Source organism: Bombyx mandarina, chromosome 04, assembly GCF_030267445.1.
Source record: "Bombyx mandarina strain Sakado chromosome 04, ASM3026744v2".
NCBI lineage: Eukaryota > Metazoa > Arthropoda > Insecta > Lepidoptera > Bombycidae > Bombyx > Bombyx mandarina.
Window position 1 is genome coordinate 14765571 of NC_143211.1, and position 20094 is coordinate 14785664.

At 35.2% G+C, this 20094-nt stretch overlaps 1 protein-coding gene across 11 annotated transcripts in view; it reads right to left on the reverse strand.

The window, feature by feature from the left end:
• The window catches only part of Pde1c (Phosphodiesterase 1c), a 474080-nt gene that overhangs the window by 56574 nt on the left and 397412 nt on the right, over positions 1–20094 (reverse strand). For 8 of the 11 annotated variants that reach the window (XM_089727137.1, XM_089727129.1, XM_089727132.1 and 5 more), the window contains one exon: positions 138–227. The exons of the other annotated variants lie outside the window; for them this stretch is intronic. In XM_089727137.1, coding sequence (XP_089583263.1) covers positions 138–227 — 90 coding nt within the window. The remainder of the gene's footprint in view (positions 1–137; positions 228–20094) is intronic. 11 annotated transcript variants of the gene reach the window in all.

The window sequence follows — 20094 nt, forward strand, 5'->3', positions numbered from 1 at the left end:
TCTTATTATTTTGTAAATAGCTGTTTTATACGATCTCTTAAGTCACAAATTATCTTCAGGAAAATAGTAAATGATTTGATTAGATAAGAAAAAAATGTGCATCAGGAAAGCCACCAAGTTGTTAGGGCCGTGCTTACTGGGAGGGGTGCCGTTGCGGGGCGTGGGGAGCGGCGGAGGACGTGGCGCCTCCTCCCGCGGTGCGCCCGCGCCTCCCGGCGGACTCGCCACTGGAACAGCAATCGATATGTCAATATGACATCTATTAATTATGTCAATGTCAAATGTCATTAATTTATGTACATTATACATCAAAATTCGAATCGTATTCCATCTTCTCGAATATTCTTAATGCTTATTTGGTTAGTATCTATCTTAAATCCTATAAAGCAATATAGTATTTTCTGATGGTCTCAACATTTTAATGTGAAAATTTTATTTTAATTTTTCCTATTCATACCAAAATTAGTTTTGATAGCATTAAACGATAATTCTAATTCTTTATTTAAATATTACATCAACGTTAAGTCAACCTATAAATAAAGTACAATTGGTACAACTGAATTAAATTAATAAGCAGAACATAAGTTCTAAGTTACAAGTAAAGTGCTTCTAGGTATTACGGTGAAACTTTCCAACTTAGTGTCAACAAGACATATCTTTAAATTTTGAATTTTGATTAATATCAGAAAAGTTTTTTTTCACTACCAGCTCTCTTCCCTACCTCGTGAGCTGAGAGAGTTTGCTAACACTGGCCCTAGTAAGACCAGTGCTTCAAAGAACTTACAACCGGATTGGAATTGGCGACCCACTGTGAAGATCCGGGGAGAAAATTAGTGGCTTGTGTCTATTTCAGAATAGGCAATGAAATGTGTGGATCATATAAATAAAATTTAATAGCACTTATATTTATATACCTCCTCGTAAAATAGAAGGAGAATGCATTTTCTTAACGATCAATTGAGAAAATATAGTGAAGATCTGCAAAATTATTTGATAAATCTCGAAATTCGCTGAAGTTTACGAGATAGGTTAGTAAGCTGTATAGTTTCGATACATAGTTTTGTATTATTTTAAGGGATTTTATGACCTGGTAACTAAGACCTTTAAGTCATGTCTTGTTTTAATTTATATTCATATTTTTATGAAAAATGATAATAAGGAGTGAAATGAAATGAAGATGATTAATTTGAGACATTAATCAACTGGAATGAGATTAAATGAGATGATATAAGATGAAATATAATCTCAGTAAAATGGTGGTCATTTACTAAGATTTTTTCAGTGGACTTTTTGGAGGATACCGAGAAGTTACGTCCAGCTGATTTGTTTCATTTTCCCACATTTGTGCACTTTCACAGATATTAAACAGTTAATAAACCACCGCTATACACATTTAAACCTGAAGAAACACTAAATAGACAAAATAAAACAAATCACACAACTTCACTCCTCGCGTTCCCGCCAAAAAGTCAGTTTTGTATTAAATCAATTTGCAACAAAGTCGCTAAAACGAAAACGATCCTTTTTATATTTCATTTTACATCACACCCGACGTACAAACGTTAGACCACTAATACTATTTAGTCTCAGTAAGAAACGTAATTAAGTCAACTATATTATAAGGCTGTCACTGGCACATGGAGACCCGGAAACGTTATTGCATTTGATATAACGGGAACATTCTCGAAACATTTACTTAGTAATGTTTTGATGTGTCACTCGGAAATCTTATTCCGAGTAATACATATGTAGGAAATGTGTTTTTTCTTTCGTGCGTATATTTTTCTCTATATTTTAGCTAGCTGACCCGACAACGTTATTATTCGGTTACGAAACGATCTCGTTTTGTGAATTTGTGTATTTTTCCGTGCGAGCCCACAATACCAGCGTGTATTTTTAACTGTAAGCATTTTTTCAAGTTCGCAGTTAGTACGTGTTAATTCATCTTAATGTTAATTCTTTAATACATTTCCAGTTTCGATCTCACGGTATTAATGTGTTAGTCTTTGGATTTAATAAACACATCACTATTCCAATTCAATTGTGACGGTCGCATCATTGATACGAAGTCTACATTGCTATTCAATAATATAAATAATTTACCACAGTCTTCCTTACGTGTATACATACCTGTCCACCTTTATCGCGTATCTGTAACATCTAAGACGAATATAAGCTTTCAATTGGCCTCAAAATTTCCCTTTTTTTAATAGAATCATCTCTGATTATTATACCATCGTAGAGTGATCACCATCAAGCATTTATTTAGTGCTAAAATGTATTGCGAATCCGCACAGGCAATTATATTTCTTGCCTAACAATGAACACGAGTATTCTGTCAACTGATGGTGAGTGAACATCGTCGTCGATCATGCCATGACTTTTATGACCGGATTGTCTGATGTCAACACACCCTGGGTTGTACCTTCAGCAGTTTACCCATTGCAATGAACCAAAAGACGAGACTTTTTCTGTTTCTTCTCTGAATAATAAATGGCTACCAAAAATAAATACATCGGAACAATAACAACTACATACGGAAATCTTTTCACACGAACTTTGGAGATATCGTTTTGAGGCCGGCGAGCCCTTTATGCTGTCTTATAGTTTAGATTTCTTACTTCTTTGAATATTAAGTTTCTGTAGCTTCTGTAGCTTCATTTTTTTCTAATTATCACTCTCTGAGAAATACCTTGATCGACAAATGATCAGCTTAAAACAACAGCAATAAAGACGAAACAATCTCCAAATTAATAACTATCTTGTTAACTTCTGTACAAAGTCTTTGGCTCGATATCACATAGTATCAAGGGCACATGTGTTAAAGGAGTTATGTCGTGCTCAGAACATCGATAATAGTACATACAGACACCCAAAGCGGATTACAGGAAATATATACAAATTACTCTGAACAAACTTGTGAGTAAACACAAACAAATAATTAAGGTAATAATAGTTACTAAAATATTTTAAATGTATAAACAAATTATTCTGTAATTAAGTTTTTAGAAGAAAAAAATCACGTGTGGCCCTCGGGGACTGCCGCGGTAAAGCTATTGTATAGCATTTTTTATCAACTTATGCATTAAATTAGACAATAATAAATTAATATTAAAACAATAAAAAATAAGACCACGCTATAGTTATAAACATTAACAAAAGCAAAACCTTAACTGTCCCCTTCACACTCATAAGCTAGACCGCGCGAGAGAGAGATGGGCAGACTTTTGATGATGCGCATGCAGTGCGACGTCACGCCGCGCGCTTATTCACAAACACTACACAAGCGCAACGTGTGAATGTGTTGAACGCGAGCTACATGCTAGGCGGTGTGGGGGGTGTTAGGTTTTATTTTTGTTACGGAATTTCTTGATTCGGTCGCCGCGCTGAAAACCCGCGATAAGAGCTATGCAATAGCTTATAAAACTGGGAATAATCATACAAAATTTTAACAAAGGTAACTATCACATTGTATATTTTTTGTACTAAAACCTGAATCACGCTAACAACAATTTCAAGGTAATCTTGATTTTAAGTATGTTTACAAGTCCCGTAAAAGAAGATTCGAGCCGTCGCGTTGGTCGATCGAACAAACAGCTCACCCTGCGGATGGTCTTTCCTCTGTCGTCTCCAACAAGAAAGCTACTTACATTTTTTTTATTGTCAAAAAAACATTTCCTCTATTGCTTTTTTAAAAAAAAGAAGCTATCTCTTGGCACATAAGATTATGGTTGGTTAACAAAATATCCGCTCTTCAAAAAATACGTTTCTGTTGAGATTGGACAGAATCTTAAGTAAGCTCTTTAGTATACATAGTGCATAGTGTATGTTAGAGTGCATTAACGTCCCAAAAATGTTCTAATCAAATCAGTTAGAAGTAACAAGATAAATGCTACTACTCACCTTGAGAAATGAGCTTGATGTCTCAGTTGTATTGTACAATGGTGTCCACGCTCGGGACAAATAATAAGTCGATTTTGTGGAGGTGAGATATATTTTTAGTCTGACAGTAATTATTAGATAAAATATTTGAATATTTATAAAAAAGGCGCCATGACTGAGTAAAAAATGTACAGATAATATAAAAAATGCGGGTATGCGTAAAAGAAATCATTTAAAGAAATATACATTCGATTCGGAAATAATTTCAAAATCGAAGCCAAATTAGGAGTCAGATGCTATCCGCATTAGCATGTATAACTTGAGAGGATTTGCTTCCGGTGGCATTCACATAATAAGTCACTGGTGTGCATTGCATTTGTGTATGTAATGGAACGCTGGCTTTAATATACCCTCAAGTTTAAGAGAATACTCACGTTCGCTTGTCACTTACAACCGTGTGTATTGTTTTCGAAAAACGATGTATTATTATTACCTGAAAAAAAGAAAAATAAATTTATAATACAAGGCTACTACAATTTAACATGTTAAGCTTTTAAAATAAAATCAATATGGCAATGGTAGGTTTATTTTTAATGAATGGTATGAATGGGTTGGTTAGACATAAGATATCGACGTTGCTTTCTGTTGATTATTAGATAGATGAGGATTTGCCTTTTGAGGATTGAGGACATTCGGTAAGAAAGTTGGCGTATTGTGTCTCTGGGTATACTATTGAGTTTTTTGATTGAAACCTCACAATTCTCAATCCACGGAGAAAAAAATTGTTGAATATCTATTCCACTTATTACCGGACCAGTAGTGAGCTGATGCGCCGATCTGCCCAACTTAATCTTCCTAGATTTAATCCTCATAAAAGCAGTTCCCACCTCGTTAGCGTCCCAAGCGCCGTACGTCGGCAGGTTGATCAGCATGAAGATACAATGGAATACTCTATATATATAAAAATGAATTGCTGTTCGTTAGTCTCGCTAAAACTCGAGAGCGGCTGGACCGATTTGGCTAATTTTGGTCTTGAATTATTTGTGGAAGTCTAGAAAAGGTTTAAAAGGTAGATAAATATGAAAATGCTCGGAATTACATAAAAATAACAATTTTGTTTTTCCTTTGGTGTCCCCCCCGTCGGACGGATTCCTTTTGTTTGTTTTAAGTTTATTTTATACAAAAGTTTAGCTCTTTTATTTGTCGATTGAGGCACTGCGAAGTCTGCCGAGTCAGCTAGTAACATATAAATATTAGAGTAGTTGCAAAATTGTCTGTGATGTATTCCTAACCACGATTAATAGCAAGGTAAAAATTCAAAATATGAAATATACAAATGGAAATATTGAATCTTTCTTTGAATAGATCTGACAATATCGTATGTCAGGCTTAAGCTTGCGAAGGATATAAATCTTGGTTTACCCGATTCGCATGGGTACGATTGCTTCACCAGTATAAAAGTGCCAATAAAACTGTTTTTCTTCTTATAAGTCACGGGACATAGCGATGTATGAGAATGATACTTTTGTTTTCTATTTAAAACTTAATGTTTGGATAATCGCGGGCCACCTAGTGTGATGTGGGTGTCAACTTTGGGTTGACAGTTGTTATGGCTATTCCCACATTGGATAGTGGAGCGCGGAAATAAAAGTGAGTATAGAACATTATGGGTCCCAGTCAAAATGTAACTGCACTTTTCATCTATTCGTCGACGGTATTTGATCGACGTGACCAAAGCGAAAAATATGGGCATGGAACAGTAAATATTTACTAATTTTTTAATACTAGTGGTCCCGCAGTAGTCGAAATTCGACTTTAATTAATTGAAATTATAAGTTTGAACATTATTATGGTCCTGTTGTCAAAGACTATTAAAATTCTATAATCACAGATTTCGCCAAGACTACACTATAAACAAATAATATTAACGATAAACAATATTAAACTATTCTCAATTTGAGCACAGACTTTATACAAAAGTTTGACAGTAAACAAAGAGTATATAATAAATGTGTGTATCAAATATATGGTAGTGTGTGTAATGTTTTTTTTTATGATTTAATGTATTATTAATGCATAATTTAAATAAAATATTAGCATTCTGCACTCTTCTATATTCTCTATAAGTGTGGGAAATTTCATATTCCTCCGTCCGCGCGATTTTCGTAAAAAGGGGTACAAAGTTTTTTTTCACGTATTAATATATAGATAAAATTCTATCTAGGGCTTTTAAGGGAAAGTTGTATGTACAACATACGCGTAAGGACGTTACAGATTTTTCAATTGTATTCAAATGTATTTGCCACTGCAAAATAAAATGTTATAAAAAAATTGAGTTCTTTAAATACTCGTAATAAATCTGGCGACGAATTTAATTTTTTATGCTGATGACTTTGTGTTATCGCTGCAGGGTTTGTAAATAGATTGATATTCGAGACACTAGACAGTAACCCTAGTTTGCAAACCCTACAAAAGCCAACTTTTGTAAATTGCACCGCAGCATATTCGTTACCTCTGCTGTTCTGAAACCTCTGAGCTTAGAACTATATCAAGAGTTGTTTCTTCGGGCGGATATTATTGAAGCTCTCATCGAATCAGTTTTGTTGAGGTATACAAAGGCACTTTTATTACTGCCCAAAGACAACATTAAGATTACCATGGACTCTTTATATCGAATGTCTAAGCAGCTTGTCCATCTTGGGAAATTTTGTTGTTATTAATTTCGATTCATACGGGATTTCGGATATAAAAATCAAAAAAAAAAAAAGATTATAGTCCGAGTGAAGAAGTCACGATTTGTGTTTGGTAAATTCAGACCGCAATACGTTTATCGAGTACCATCATCCTAAGTACCAGCGGAGGCTCAGAAGTGCCGTTACCAAGGCAACCAAGTAATCCACTTATTTAGTTAGGCACTCCTTCAATTCGGGATTTCACGCCTACTCGGCCGGCCACTAGTACGAATAATTGCGGATATTCCAATATCGGCTGATATCTAGGTGCAACACATTTTATGTCTGTTGTAGTTAGTGCATTACACTGTTACAAATGGTTCTTTATTATTTCAGTTTTATTCAAATAATGTGTTATTTTATTCACATCAAAATAAAGTTTAGCGTAGTAAAACTATAACATAAACTGAGTTGCTCTATATAGAGAAACAACATTTAAAGATATTGCTTCACCAGTTTTTATGTTTTTTTTTATAAATCAATATTCAAAAAATGTTTTAATATTTCTAATGTTCCTTCTTTTAATGTCTCTAATATATTAAGTGTATAATCTATGTTTTAATGTTTCAATATTCAAAATTACCATTGCTGTCACCTGTATAACATATTAACCTCTTTTAAGATTTATGTCATAAATCATATAGAGGTTACATTCATATCATTAGAATTTAGAATTTCATAAAGATATTTGTGCACTTTGTTAGCCACACTATGTAAGCTATGAAAATGTTTGCAATCTTGATAAACAAATTTTCTACAAAAAGACAGTCAACACTTTTAGCCAAATAAATGATAAAATTTACTGATTCAATACTGAAATCAAACCTCAATCACTTAATTCCCAAGAGGGCTCACGAAAAGGACACAAATTCGAACAAAACTCGAAAGAACTACTATCAATTGAAAGACCTAAAAGGAAAACTTTCCGAAGTCCAGAGGCACGTGCCAGTATGTCAGCCGAACAGGAAATAAATTAGTTCGGACAAGCCAATAGAAGTCATTGGCTTTATTACTTGATAGTATATGTATGTATCGCCATTAATAAGAATATCGGAAGGTGAACGGACAAATCGAAAATAACACATTGAAAATATAAATATTTTAACTACACTCTTCCACATCAAAAGTTTCGGACTTTTACAAAAGAGGAATACAAATTAAATGCAGTTTATTAGTATTTTTCTTGAACTGCGAACGGAGACTAAGTTTATTAAACTTTAGATCTATTAAAATTTAATCAATTATTTGGATGCGCACATGTATGCATATATCGGTTGGGTATTAGTTTAATTTTTAAATTCAAATTTTAGAAATCCGTCCAAGTCTTGAGATTCATCAAAAAGTAATTTTAGAATTCAATCAAAAAGTAAAGTTCGTTAAAATTTTACTATCGGAATACAGTAGATCTGTGTTGGCATTGTAATGAAGCAGCAAGGGTAAATGTTGATTTGACACAAAGATCTCAAGGGTCGTAATTTTCAGCAATTGCTTATCCAAGCCCTAAAATCTAAGAACTAATATAAAATTTAAGAATAATTTGTGGCATATACATATTATTATCTTAAGGTATATACCTTGAATCTGTGTTACTCATCTTCCAAAAACGTTTATCATTAGATCATGTCAGTATTAAATTACCATGTTATAGTTTTAAATGCAGAAGTATAAACTTTCGATAAGTTTAATGATTATGATACAAGAAGTGGGCGAAAATTGTAATATATAAATTTTTAAACATTACAATAATGGTTAATATTTACCTAAACACTACGAATAAATAATTATTTATTCGTAGCCTAAACACCATATTATTAGACTAATAAAAGTGAATACTAATATTGAAGACTATTTTTATAGACTATTAAATTTCACCTTAGCTTGCAAGATCTCTAACGCAAGGAGCATTGCTGCAAAGTTACGAGGTGCCATTAGAAACGAAATGAATCTTAATTTTGCAAGCGTCTGCAACCGACCGTAATTCAGAATAATCAAGTTGACTCAACTCCAGAGATTAGTTATAAAGCGACTCTGTCATTTTGAATATCTTGAAAAAGTGTATGCTTTTTTTTTATTTAGCTGTTTCTACATATTATTATATATTTTTATGTCATTTAATTTTTAACTTAGAGTATATAATATAATTATATTTATTTATTATATTGTTTTTTCTGAGCGCTTACTGTACATATTAATATATAATATGTGACATATTCTATGATATTTTTATCCTTTTTGGTAATGGAAAATCTCATAAATGTTAGTATAAAATTTTAAAATAATAAAATGCAAATCATAGAGCCAACACGGGTGAAGTGCAAGAAACACCAAAAGAAAAAATATAAAAAGTTCCTTCCCAGCAAGTGGCACGTTGCATTGGATATATTACTTGGAGATATAATCCAAGGCCGGTTGAAGTCAAGCAAGCGGCCGCTCGTAAAACTCATGCTAAATCCCTACGCAGCATGATAAGAGGACATCGTACGCCGACTCCACATGTGTGATAAGGGCAAGAAGAAGATGAGGAAGAATTATAATTGGGGTTTTAACGACAAAGAAAATTTGAGTGAAATTTAAATCATTTTTATCTTGCACGATAATTGTTTCTTCGACTATTAATCACAAGATATGGGTACCCGATCCCCGGCTGGTATACGCTACTACTGGTCATCTTGTTCACAAATAACTTCCACAAGGCAGGCAAAATTTCGTGTAGTAAAAATCTAACACGCAAAAATTATAATTTGCGTAATGTCTGGTCGTAGGGTGTCTTTTGAGTCTGCACGGAAAGGTACCACCATCCTGCCTATTTCTCCCGTGAAACATTGCGATTTGACGGGTGCAACAGCCTTTGTACTATTAAACAGAACTTATAAACTTACGTTTTAAGGTGAATGGCGGCGTTTAAGTTATTAATGCCTATGGGCTCCGATTGCCGATTGACACCATGGTGGGCCATCAGTTCGACCAATTATCAAAAGTATACAATAACATCTACTCATATTAATGAAAGACTGTAATGTCCCACTGTCTATTATTGATGGTAGGACCTCAGAATCCGCGCGGGTAGGTACCACCACCCTTCCTATTTCTGCCGCGAAGCAGTAATGCGTTTCGGTTTGAAGGGTGGGGCAGCCGTTGTAACTATACTTGAGACCTTAGAATTTATATATCAAGGTGCGTGGCGCATTTACGTTGTAGATGTCTATGGGCTCCAGTAACCACTTAACACCAGGTGGGTTGTGAGCTCGTCCACCAGTCCAGTTTACGAGTGTTTTTTCTTTCTTCCTTTTTCTCTATATCCAAGTGACGCAATCTTTCCTTTTATGACCGTGTCACCATCTACTTCTAGTTCTTGAATTAATTTTCTACTCAACTGTCTTTCTAATTGTAAAATTAATATTACCATTCAAAAAATTTATATCGCAAAGCAATCGCGTATTTTAGTATGAATTTAATATTTAGGGAGCAATTGAGACTATGGCAAGGCTACATTTTGTTATATATGAGTTTCGTTAACCGCTCAAGACCATGAAAGTTTGTCTCCCGATCTCTGAAAGAAACTAGCTGCATATTTTTAGTTCATTCAAATGTCAGTGAACTTATGTTAATAAGATATGTATTTAGAACGACTATGTAGTTATACGACTATAATATACATATATTACATACTATTCTGAATTATATTTTATACAATTTACTGTTACCATAAATAACTATTGCACTGCATATTTAAAAACCCAATAAAATTTATTTACTATATACCAAATAAAAATAAACTTTCCTTAAACGAAAACCTTTTCCAATATCAAGATATCTTTATAAAATTCGGAATCTGTGTATTTGCATATACCCACAAAATATTTGACGTGCGACCTACATTTTTACGTACAATGTGCGTTTGAAATTTGTATTCTGACCGCGAAATTCTGATAGGCAAGCAAGTAATGGGCTTGTCGGTAAGCAAATCAGAGGGGCTATTCCCCCTAGGGGATGTTGTCCTTCGTTAACACGATTTGCGGTTCGCTTATATGCAAAGTCCGGTCTGTATGCACGGGCAATTTCCTGATTTTGACATACCGACCAAGGGCTTAAACCGCGATTGGACAGGCGAATTGTAATTACATTTTGATTGGCATTGAGTTTGACGTGTTGTTTGTCATTGAGGTAATGATGTCTGTGATGGCGAACCTTCCGTCGCCGAAAGGATCAAACCCCCGATGTATTGAGTGATGGGGTTGTACGTGGCTAGCATCTTGAAGTAGGCTCATTTTTTCTAAATTAATTCTCAGTGTTGTTCACGCTGTGATGTCTCCAAAACTGACTTAATACCAATAGCAACTTAATGTTATTGTCTGCCTTTTTATAACAATAAAGCCAACTTTTAGAAAAGAAATTCGAGGATAGTATCATTTTATATTAAAATAATTCAACCTATTCATTTTCGTAGGTCCTTTATTGTGAATCGACTCGCTATTACACATTCACTGAAAAGTTTTCGTAAAATACTAGTAATTTGTAATTTTAGATTTTACTAACTGTAACATCAGAAAATACAGGTTTAATTATGTTCCCAATAAGCCGTAATTTAAATACATTTCAACAACATCAAAGGTTGCCATACGCCTGTGTAATGGTTAATTAAAAAGCTACATATAACCTTTTGATTCTACATACCTTGAATATTGATTACGCAATTATTTAGAATGAAATAGATTTGCAGATAGCTTTACAATTGCTACTTAACAGACTTTAAAATTTATATGGATACTTTGAAGAGATGTGTTAAGGTAAAGATTTATATTAGTAGTGGTAGAGTTAGGTTTAGCCATTCGTTTTTCTTTAGATTTTCTCCTGTGATAAGGATGTCAAAAGACATAAGTGACAAGAACAAATTCGCTGTCAGAAAATATCAGAGACTCATCGTAGGCTGGATTAAAAGATTGGACTTCGACGTTATTTTCAGCAAAAGGTCCTCCCTGGTCCTGTGGATTCATGTGGCTGGTTGGGTTGGGGTATAATTCCTGTACCTCATGGCTCAGTCGTCGAACTTTTGGCGTTTATTTCATTAACCTCGTCTCCAGGCTAAATAGCCCAAATGGGACGGCCGATGCATGGACCAGCTTCTTCCTGATAACGCCGCCTCCACATAGGTCGCTAGCTATAAACCAAGCTCCCGTACAGCGCCAGTCCGTTACCGTGAGGGTAACGAAGCTGCTGCAGGACGCAGCGTGCCATTACGGCCAGGGCTATCCAGGATTATCGGACCATCTCCATCAAGTTGGCACGTGTGGGGCCGCCACCTTGGATCCTACGGGTAGAGGTGCTCACTGCTGAGCACCAGTGACGAGCTGATTTGCGTGCTTAGGGCGTGATTCGTTTCCATGCTAGTGTAATACTATTGAAAAATGAAAGCCTAATCTTGGAGGGTTGTAGGTACTGAAGATCCTTCTCCTTCGATTGCGTTTATTCATTGTCATCGACGCTCCATTACATTGTCAGTTAGGCATCCTTGGGGTGACCGCGTGGCCTCCTATCCATGACTAAAAGACACCATTACCTCTCCACATGACTTTATCTATTTGTCTCTCTGTCTCTTTCTTTTATTTATGAGTCCGCATGTACATAAGTAGACGAGCATTGTCGCTGTAGTGTAAGTTACCTCATTCGCTATTATATGAAATTCATAATTCAGTACTTTGGTTCAAAATTTTCTAAAATGAATAGTTGCTTAAAATATGAATTAATTTTTATTAGATAAAAATAGCTTTTTGATTAAAGTTTGGCAATTTTATGATGGTAACTATGTTCTAAATTACAATTTGAATATTGAGGGAGCATTCTCGGTAAATATAAGAATATCATTGGACATTTTCGTCACGTCATTATTCATCAGATTTTCTGTATTGAAATTTTCTTCAATATCAGACATTAGATTGAAGTTTCGATTATGTTGTATCGGCATAGAAAGGTTTACCTACAAAACTGTTCGTCCTACTTGAATAATGAAAATTAGGAACATTCTAAAATTACAAAAATAAGCCATCTATCTGGTCTTTTCTACTATCTGTTAAAAATGTAATTTTTTTAAATGAAACTAAAGCAGGCTAAAGAATATCTGCTATTTTTTTTCAAATCTAAATGTTTTTGTGCAGAAGCATTTTTCTATTTTCTGTCCGAATTATGGTTTTCGTGTTGTATCTAAGAATATAATTAGAAAGTGACTGCTCTGAAATTGAAAAGAAGCAATTCTTTAAAATATTCGCCGTCTGTATCCCGTTTGTGATATTAATACGAGTTTCATTGACCTTATTCTTATTAGAATATTTTCGACTATTATCGGGCTGGGAATTCCAATATAGAACGTTAAAACAAAAAATTATAATAAATACCCCAATGTAGTATGCCCAATACTATAAAGTACTTCTAAATATGGGCTTTGAGTAAAAATCACCAATGTTTTACCCAGGCCCACATGAAAAACACATCACTGAACGAAATTATCGACATATTGAAGGAATTCTTCACGTGAATGTGTGGTATAAATCGTCGATCGGGCAGCGAGGCCAATTGGATACTTCATCTCTCAGAAGATAGCTCGTTATGGGAATATAACAAGGAGGTTTATCGAATATTATGAAAAGTTATGCAGGACCGTAATCAGGACCGTGCGTCTTAGTGAGGGCTTGACAAAAACCGAAACGTTGGCTAACATCACACCTAAAATTGTTTTTTATAACCCCTGTAGGTAGACTAGCATACGGCCCATCTGATGGTAAGTGGTTACCGTCGCCCATGGACTTCAGCAATGCCAGGGGCAGAGCCAAGCCGCTGCCTACCGTTAAGTCTGTCCACAAGCCTCGTTTGAAGAAGGACCTGTCATAGCGCTCGGGAAACCCCGTGGAGGGGAGCTAATTCCAAAGCCGGATGGTATGAAGGATTGCAGGATTTTTTATATTACGTTTAAATTTTACGATGGTTTAAATTATCTGAATGTAGTTCTCAGTAATTTATGAGATAAAATACTTCGTCTTCAATTACAGATGGTTTTAAATCATTGATGAAAGATTCTAAAGCACCAAGAGAAATAAAAATGTCTTAAATTTATTAATAGAGGAGTGTGGCTGCTATAAATTTTCTGTCCGGGTGTCAAGGTCGTCAGGCCACTTTATCTCTAGCAAAAGATGGCTCTTTATGGGAACCGGGAGGCGTATCGAATACGAGACACAGGACAGGACCGAAATCAGGGTCACAAGTGACTATGGATTTAAGAAAATCTTTTGGATATGACTATTACTTAATGGGTATTGATGTAATCTAAATTTAATCTGCTCTTTGTTTTAGAACAACAATGCGAAAATTTTGAAACATGCAATTATTAAATTAGAGTTAACTTACATCGAAACATTTTTATATATCGGTGTTTGGAATTCGCCATATGTACATATTTAGAAACATTTTTTGAAATACACTATATTTAATGTGTAATGTCAATTCGAATCTTTATCTTTCAAATAAACATAGACTTAAATAAAATCTTTGACAGATTCACGGTCATTAGAAGCAGACTTTTATTCACTGAGCAGTGAGTGAGGTATAGTCACACCTCTACCTACAGCTTAGAACTTCTTCAAATGATGAATGAACTTAAAAAGTTTTTCAAATGATTTCAATTCATATTTTAATCCAAACACTTGACTGCCTCTCTGTAAATGAGGCTAATGTGGGTCAGAAAGGCTGAACGCACTCGATAATGGGTACCGAAGGGGTAAATTACTCGTGAAAATATTGCTACGTCTTGTAAGCACATTCTAAAGGGATTTCTTGAATGAAACAGGTCACGCGATAAAGAATTTCTCTAATAATAAAGACGATGATTCGTTTTATTAGAATAGTAATTAGAATATCCTTTTACTATAATTTAGCGTTCATTTTAAGTAATTTACATTTTCTCACTCCTCAATCTGCTTATGACCCTTTTGATCACGGCCTTAGTTTAATGATAATAAAGATATTTTACTTTACAAAATCTATGTTATTATGTATTAAATTTTTAATGACATACCTATGTGCATAAATATAAAGATAAGAAGAAAAAATTTAAAATCAATAAAATAAATTGCAGACATTAAAAAGGACGCTAGCGTAGAATCGTGTTTTTAGATTTAGATATTAAATGTGCATGAAATTATTTGTCAATCGTCATATCTATCATAACTAATCATTACAGTTTACGTTCGACATACGTTTTTTTATTCCACAATTGTTGAAAATGAGTATAGAGTCTAACTGAGCTTGAGTGGTCATCGATATTTCATGTACAACAGCAATTCCAGGAGCACATCTGAGCCTACTTTTGACTTAGCTTAGCTTAACCTAGCTTAGTTTAGTATAGCTTAGCTTAGCTGATTTATGTCGTATGTCTATACTAATATTATAAAGAGGACAGATTTGATTGTTTGTTTGTATTGAATAGGTTCTGAAACTACTGAAGCGATTTGAAAATATCTTTCACTGCTGGCAAGCTACACTATCCCCGGGTGACATAGGCTATATTAAATTTCCAAAAAAAATAGGGATTCTTCACCAAAACTGCAATAATGTAACCCAAGATATAAAAAAAATACCAAAAATATTCTTCACAACCTATGCGCTGCCATCCGATCGAAGCAGAGGCGGGCCGTTAGTAATTCATAAAAAAAAAAAAAACAATCGTTCCAAAATTACGTTCCAATTATTGTTTCTCAGAGTGAAAGTTTTTCAATTTACACAAATTACGCAGTTAAAAATTCATTTATATCACTTAGTCGTTGCTGTCGCGTGGCTCATTCATGATTCAGAATTTAAACACGTTATTCGAGGCTGCTTTCCCAAACGTATCAATTATTAAATGTAAGCAATTACAATTACCACGCACGGCTTAATGTTGACGAGCGCTTAGCGGAGCGCCCTGTTCGAAATTTGTGTTTCATTGCGTTGGCCACACAGCTTTGTTTCCATTTAAAATAATTATTCGAAATAGAGATGAGCTGGAGTCGTCCAGCGTAGTAGTACTAGTAGTAGTAGTAGAAGTAGACAAATAATGGTCAGTGGGGGCAAATTGGTATATTACGTACAAAAAACGGGAACTAGACTTTATGTTAAATAGTGTAAGGACATAGTTCTGATAAGGAGAACACGAAGACGAGACGCCAGAGACGACAAATCATTTTCTCGCCAGTGGACCTAATACCCAAATTGCGTAAAAAATATTCTACATACTATTTCGTCTTTTAAAACTAATTATTCAAAAATAAACCATGGAAAACCATGGTAGCCGACATAGCCTAAAGGATTGCGACATTGAAGTGGCAGGACACATTGCTCGTAGAACGGATGGGCGTTGGGGCCAGAAAGTTCTTGAGTGGCGACCGCGTAGCGAAGACGTAGCGTGGGTAGGCCTCCCACAAGATGGACCGACGATCTATTGAGGTTCGCGGGGATCCGCTGGATGAGGACCGGTCTTTGTGGTGAGGCTTGGGGGAGGCCTATGTCCAGCAGTGGACGTATATGGGCTGATAAGAAGAAGATTCAAAAATAAATTTAGGTTGATAACTTTAATATGAAATTAAAATGTAGTGTAATTATTTTGAACCGTAATAAAAAAGGGCATATGGAGAGTCTAGATGGTAGGATATCATCAGTATACATATTTCTGCTGCAAAGAATCTGTGACTTTTGATGTGAAGGCATTTAATAACTGAAAAGAACCGAATCGCGCTTATTTTAGTCACAAGATAGATTTGCATAGATATTTACAGTTCGCGATTAATAGCATTTGGACCGTTGGTTTATTAAGTAATAAAACCCCTACGTTTATTCCCTAAACGGAGACTCTGACGTTTTTGCTTAATACTCTAACCGCGCATTGTAAGACGCAATATGATCAAGCTAAGACGAACCTGCTGAAGGTCAACTAAACGTAAGCAATACTAACTGGGCGCAATGATTTCTATCTACCTTATCCAATACTCTTAATATTACTCCATTTGAAATGGATCTACTTGTTCATTTATACTCTAATTGTTACAACATATTATATTCTTATTTATAAAAAAAAAATACAACTTTTGGTTTGTTTCGTAATATAGAATTTTTCATGCATAATTGTTGATGCTTTGTACATTTAACAAGAAAATTCATGTTATAATATTAGTTTTATTTATTTATTACATTTGAAATTAGTGTTCCAATAACGTGGTTTCCGTAATATAATTTATCGAACAACAACATAAGCTTAATGCACATATGTAAGTGTGGTAAGCGATGCCACTCCCCTAGTATCAGATGTCTGTCGCCGATAAGACGGGAGTGTCGCGCGTTATTACAAAACAACTATGTGCTGCCCTAAAATAGATTGTTATTACTGAGCCATAACATAGTCTCGTGTTTACAAATTATCGCGCCAAATTACTGCCTATACGATCGTACTGTTTTTTTAAGGGATTTTATGACCTGGTAACCAAGACCTTTAGGTCAAGTCTTATTTCAATTTTAATGAAAACTTTTTTATATGAAAAATGATATAATGAAATGAAATTAAGTTGATTAATATGAAACTTGGCATCAAATGAAATGAAATGAAATGAGATAATGATAAACCATCGTCATTATAACTAGTCAGGTCATAAGTATTGTCACACAGTAAAAACTTTTCTTTTAGAATGCTGGCCACAAAAAAGTTTATTGAATTCGAATCTCGAATTGTTCATGAAAATAAAAATGTATACTTTTAGAATTTTACTCATTTTTAAATATGGAGTGGACGCTTAAAGAAGACCGTGTTGCAGTTATTGCGTTGCATCGTTGCGGTTACGCGCCAATTCAAATTTTTAACATATTGAAAAATTTGAATATAACCAAAAGATTCGTTTATCGTACCATCAAATGATACAATGAAGACTCTAGTGTAGATGACAGGTCAAGAAGTGGTCGCCCTCGGTCTGTTAGGACTCCAGCAGTGATAAAAGCTGTGAAGGCGCGAATTCAAAGAAATCCCAAACGTAAGCAGACACTGTTGGCCCTTCAGATGGGGTTAAACAGAACCACGGTGAAAAGGGTGTTAAATGAAGACTTAGGGCTTCGGGCATATCGAAGAAAAACAGGACATCGTTTGAATGCTCGTCTAATGGACCTGAGACTGAAGAGATGCCGCGCTTTGTTGAAGCGGTACGCGGGAAAAAAATATCGGGAAATTCTTTTTTCGAATGAAAAAATTTTTACCGTAGAAGAGAGCTACAACAAACAAAATGATAAGGTGTACGCACACAGTAGTGAAGAAGCGAGCAACCGTATTCCGCGTGTCCAACGAGGTCATTTTCCATCCTCGCTCATGGTATGGTTGGGAGTTTCTTATTGGGGCTTAACAGAGGTACATTTTTGTGAGAAAGGTGTAAAAACGAATGCAGTTGTGTATCAAAATACAGTTCTGACGAACCTTGTGGAACCTGTTTCTCATACCATGTTCAATAACAGGCACTGGGTATTCCAACAAGATTCGGCACCAGCTCATAGAGCGAAGAGCACACAAGACTGGCTGGCGGCGCGTGAAATCGACTTCATCCGGCACGAAGACTGGCCCTCCTCCAGTCCAGATTTGAATCCGTTAGATGACAAGATATGGCAACACTTGGAGGAAAAGGCGTGCTCAAAGCCTCATCCCAATTTGGAGTCACTCAAGACATCCTTGATTAAGGTAGCCGCCGATATTGACATGGACCTCGTTCGTGCTGCGATAGACGACTGGCCGCGCAGATTGAAGGCCTGTATTCAAAATCACGGAGGTCATTTTGAATAAACTTTAGTGTCATAAGAATGTATGTTTTGTTAAGTTCATTTTGGTATATGAATGGTTACATAATGAATAAACTTGTTTCAATTATTTTACATTAAACATGTGACAGAACTTATGACCTGACTAGGTACATTTAAACCTGAAGAAATACACTAAATAGACAAAAAATCACCCAACTTCACTCCTCGCATTCCCGCCAAAAAGTCCACTGGATTATCAGAAATAATTACACTCTTGTGATACGAACACTCAGCTTTCGAATACTAATTTCACTGATGGCAAGTTACAGATGCAAGCGCACACGGGGTCATAGACAGGATTTTAAGTCTTCTGCCGTGGCAATTATGCATCTCGTTTTTAAGACATCCCAGCTATTGTACTAAGGTCAAATAATTCAGTCATCTTGTCACAGGCTCCGTTAACGAAATACCGTAGGAAAAGAAGGCGATAAATACACCCACTATAGAAGTATAGGAGCAGTATAGTATAGCCTAGTATAATATAGTAGAGCAGTATAGCTTTTATGTATGTCCATTGATCGATGGGGACCGATGTAGTGCGTTCTCGTATACGAGAGTAATTACTTACTGGTAATTATTTTCGTTCATCTATCACGCGATGTTTGAAAATTGTCATCGCTTGCCGCAACTATAATTACGTCAGTTCAAAAAAAAAAAAACAACATTCATTTTACTATCCATAAAACATTCGTATTATTGAGATCGTATCTACCACAATAAAGTTTATGGACGTTCAACGAAGCAATTCACGTGCAACAATTGTATTTTCAATTAATAAACGACAAAGTTTCTCTAGCACGGCTCCTATATGTAACTCAACAAGCCATAAAACTATTAACAACGTTGGCAACACTCATGTCTGTTTTACGAAGTTGTTCTGGTAGCACTGGCGGTGTTCTTCAAACTTTTCAACGCGATTGTACTTGACGAGCTGCCATTGAGTGAGACTAGCGTTTCGTTTGTTTGAATAACGTTAAATATATAACTTACGTGTTTGGTACGTTAACGGTTTTATAACTAGCGTGAATGATGGCCTGCGAAACTATATATCGGCTGCAAATTAACGGTTACCGAAAAATAAGACAAATAGGTAGTGCCATTAAGAAAATTTTGTGTTTCAGTGGTACTTTGTAAAACGCGATGGCGGGGTCATTATACCGCAGCCTTAACGCGAAGTTTCATGATCATGACACTCAATATCCAGCTACAAAAATCACTAGCAAGGATGGCAGTAGCGTGTTCTGTGAGCCAGAAATACGTGGATAGATTGTAACATGACCGTCAGCCCTATCAGTTATCACGCTGCAACTCTTTATCCCCCGAAAAATCAACTTGTTCTGATTCTTTCTGAACTACAAATTTAACGCGGGTAAAGCCACGCGGTACACCCAATGGGCAATTAGATTTTACTTATCCATGTAAGCTATCAATTCTACCTTAGGTCACAAGTACAGGACATTTGTTATTATAAGAAAAAAGTCTGTTCAAATATAGATATATTCGACATAGACCACCTTGAGCTTTTTTTCATCACTATTTTTCATTAATAAATTGTTGTATATTCCTAAATCCGAACGTGATTAGTCGATCTCAGAAGTATCATTGATATAGAGCGTTCGCGTCAGCTATC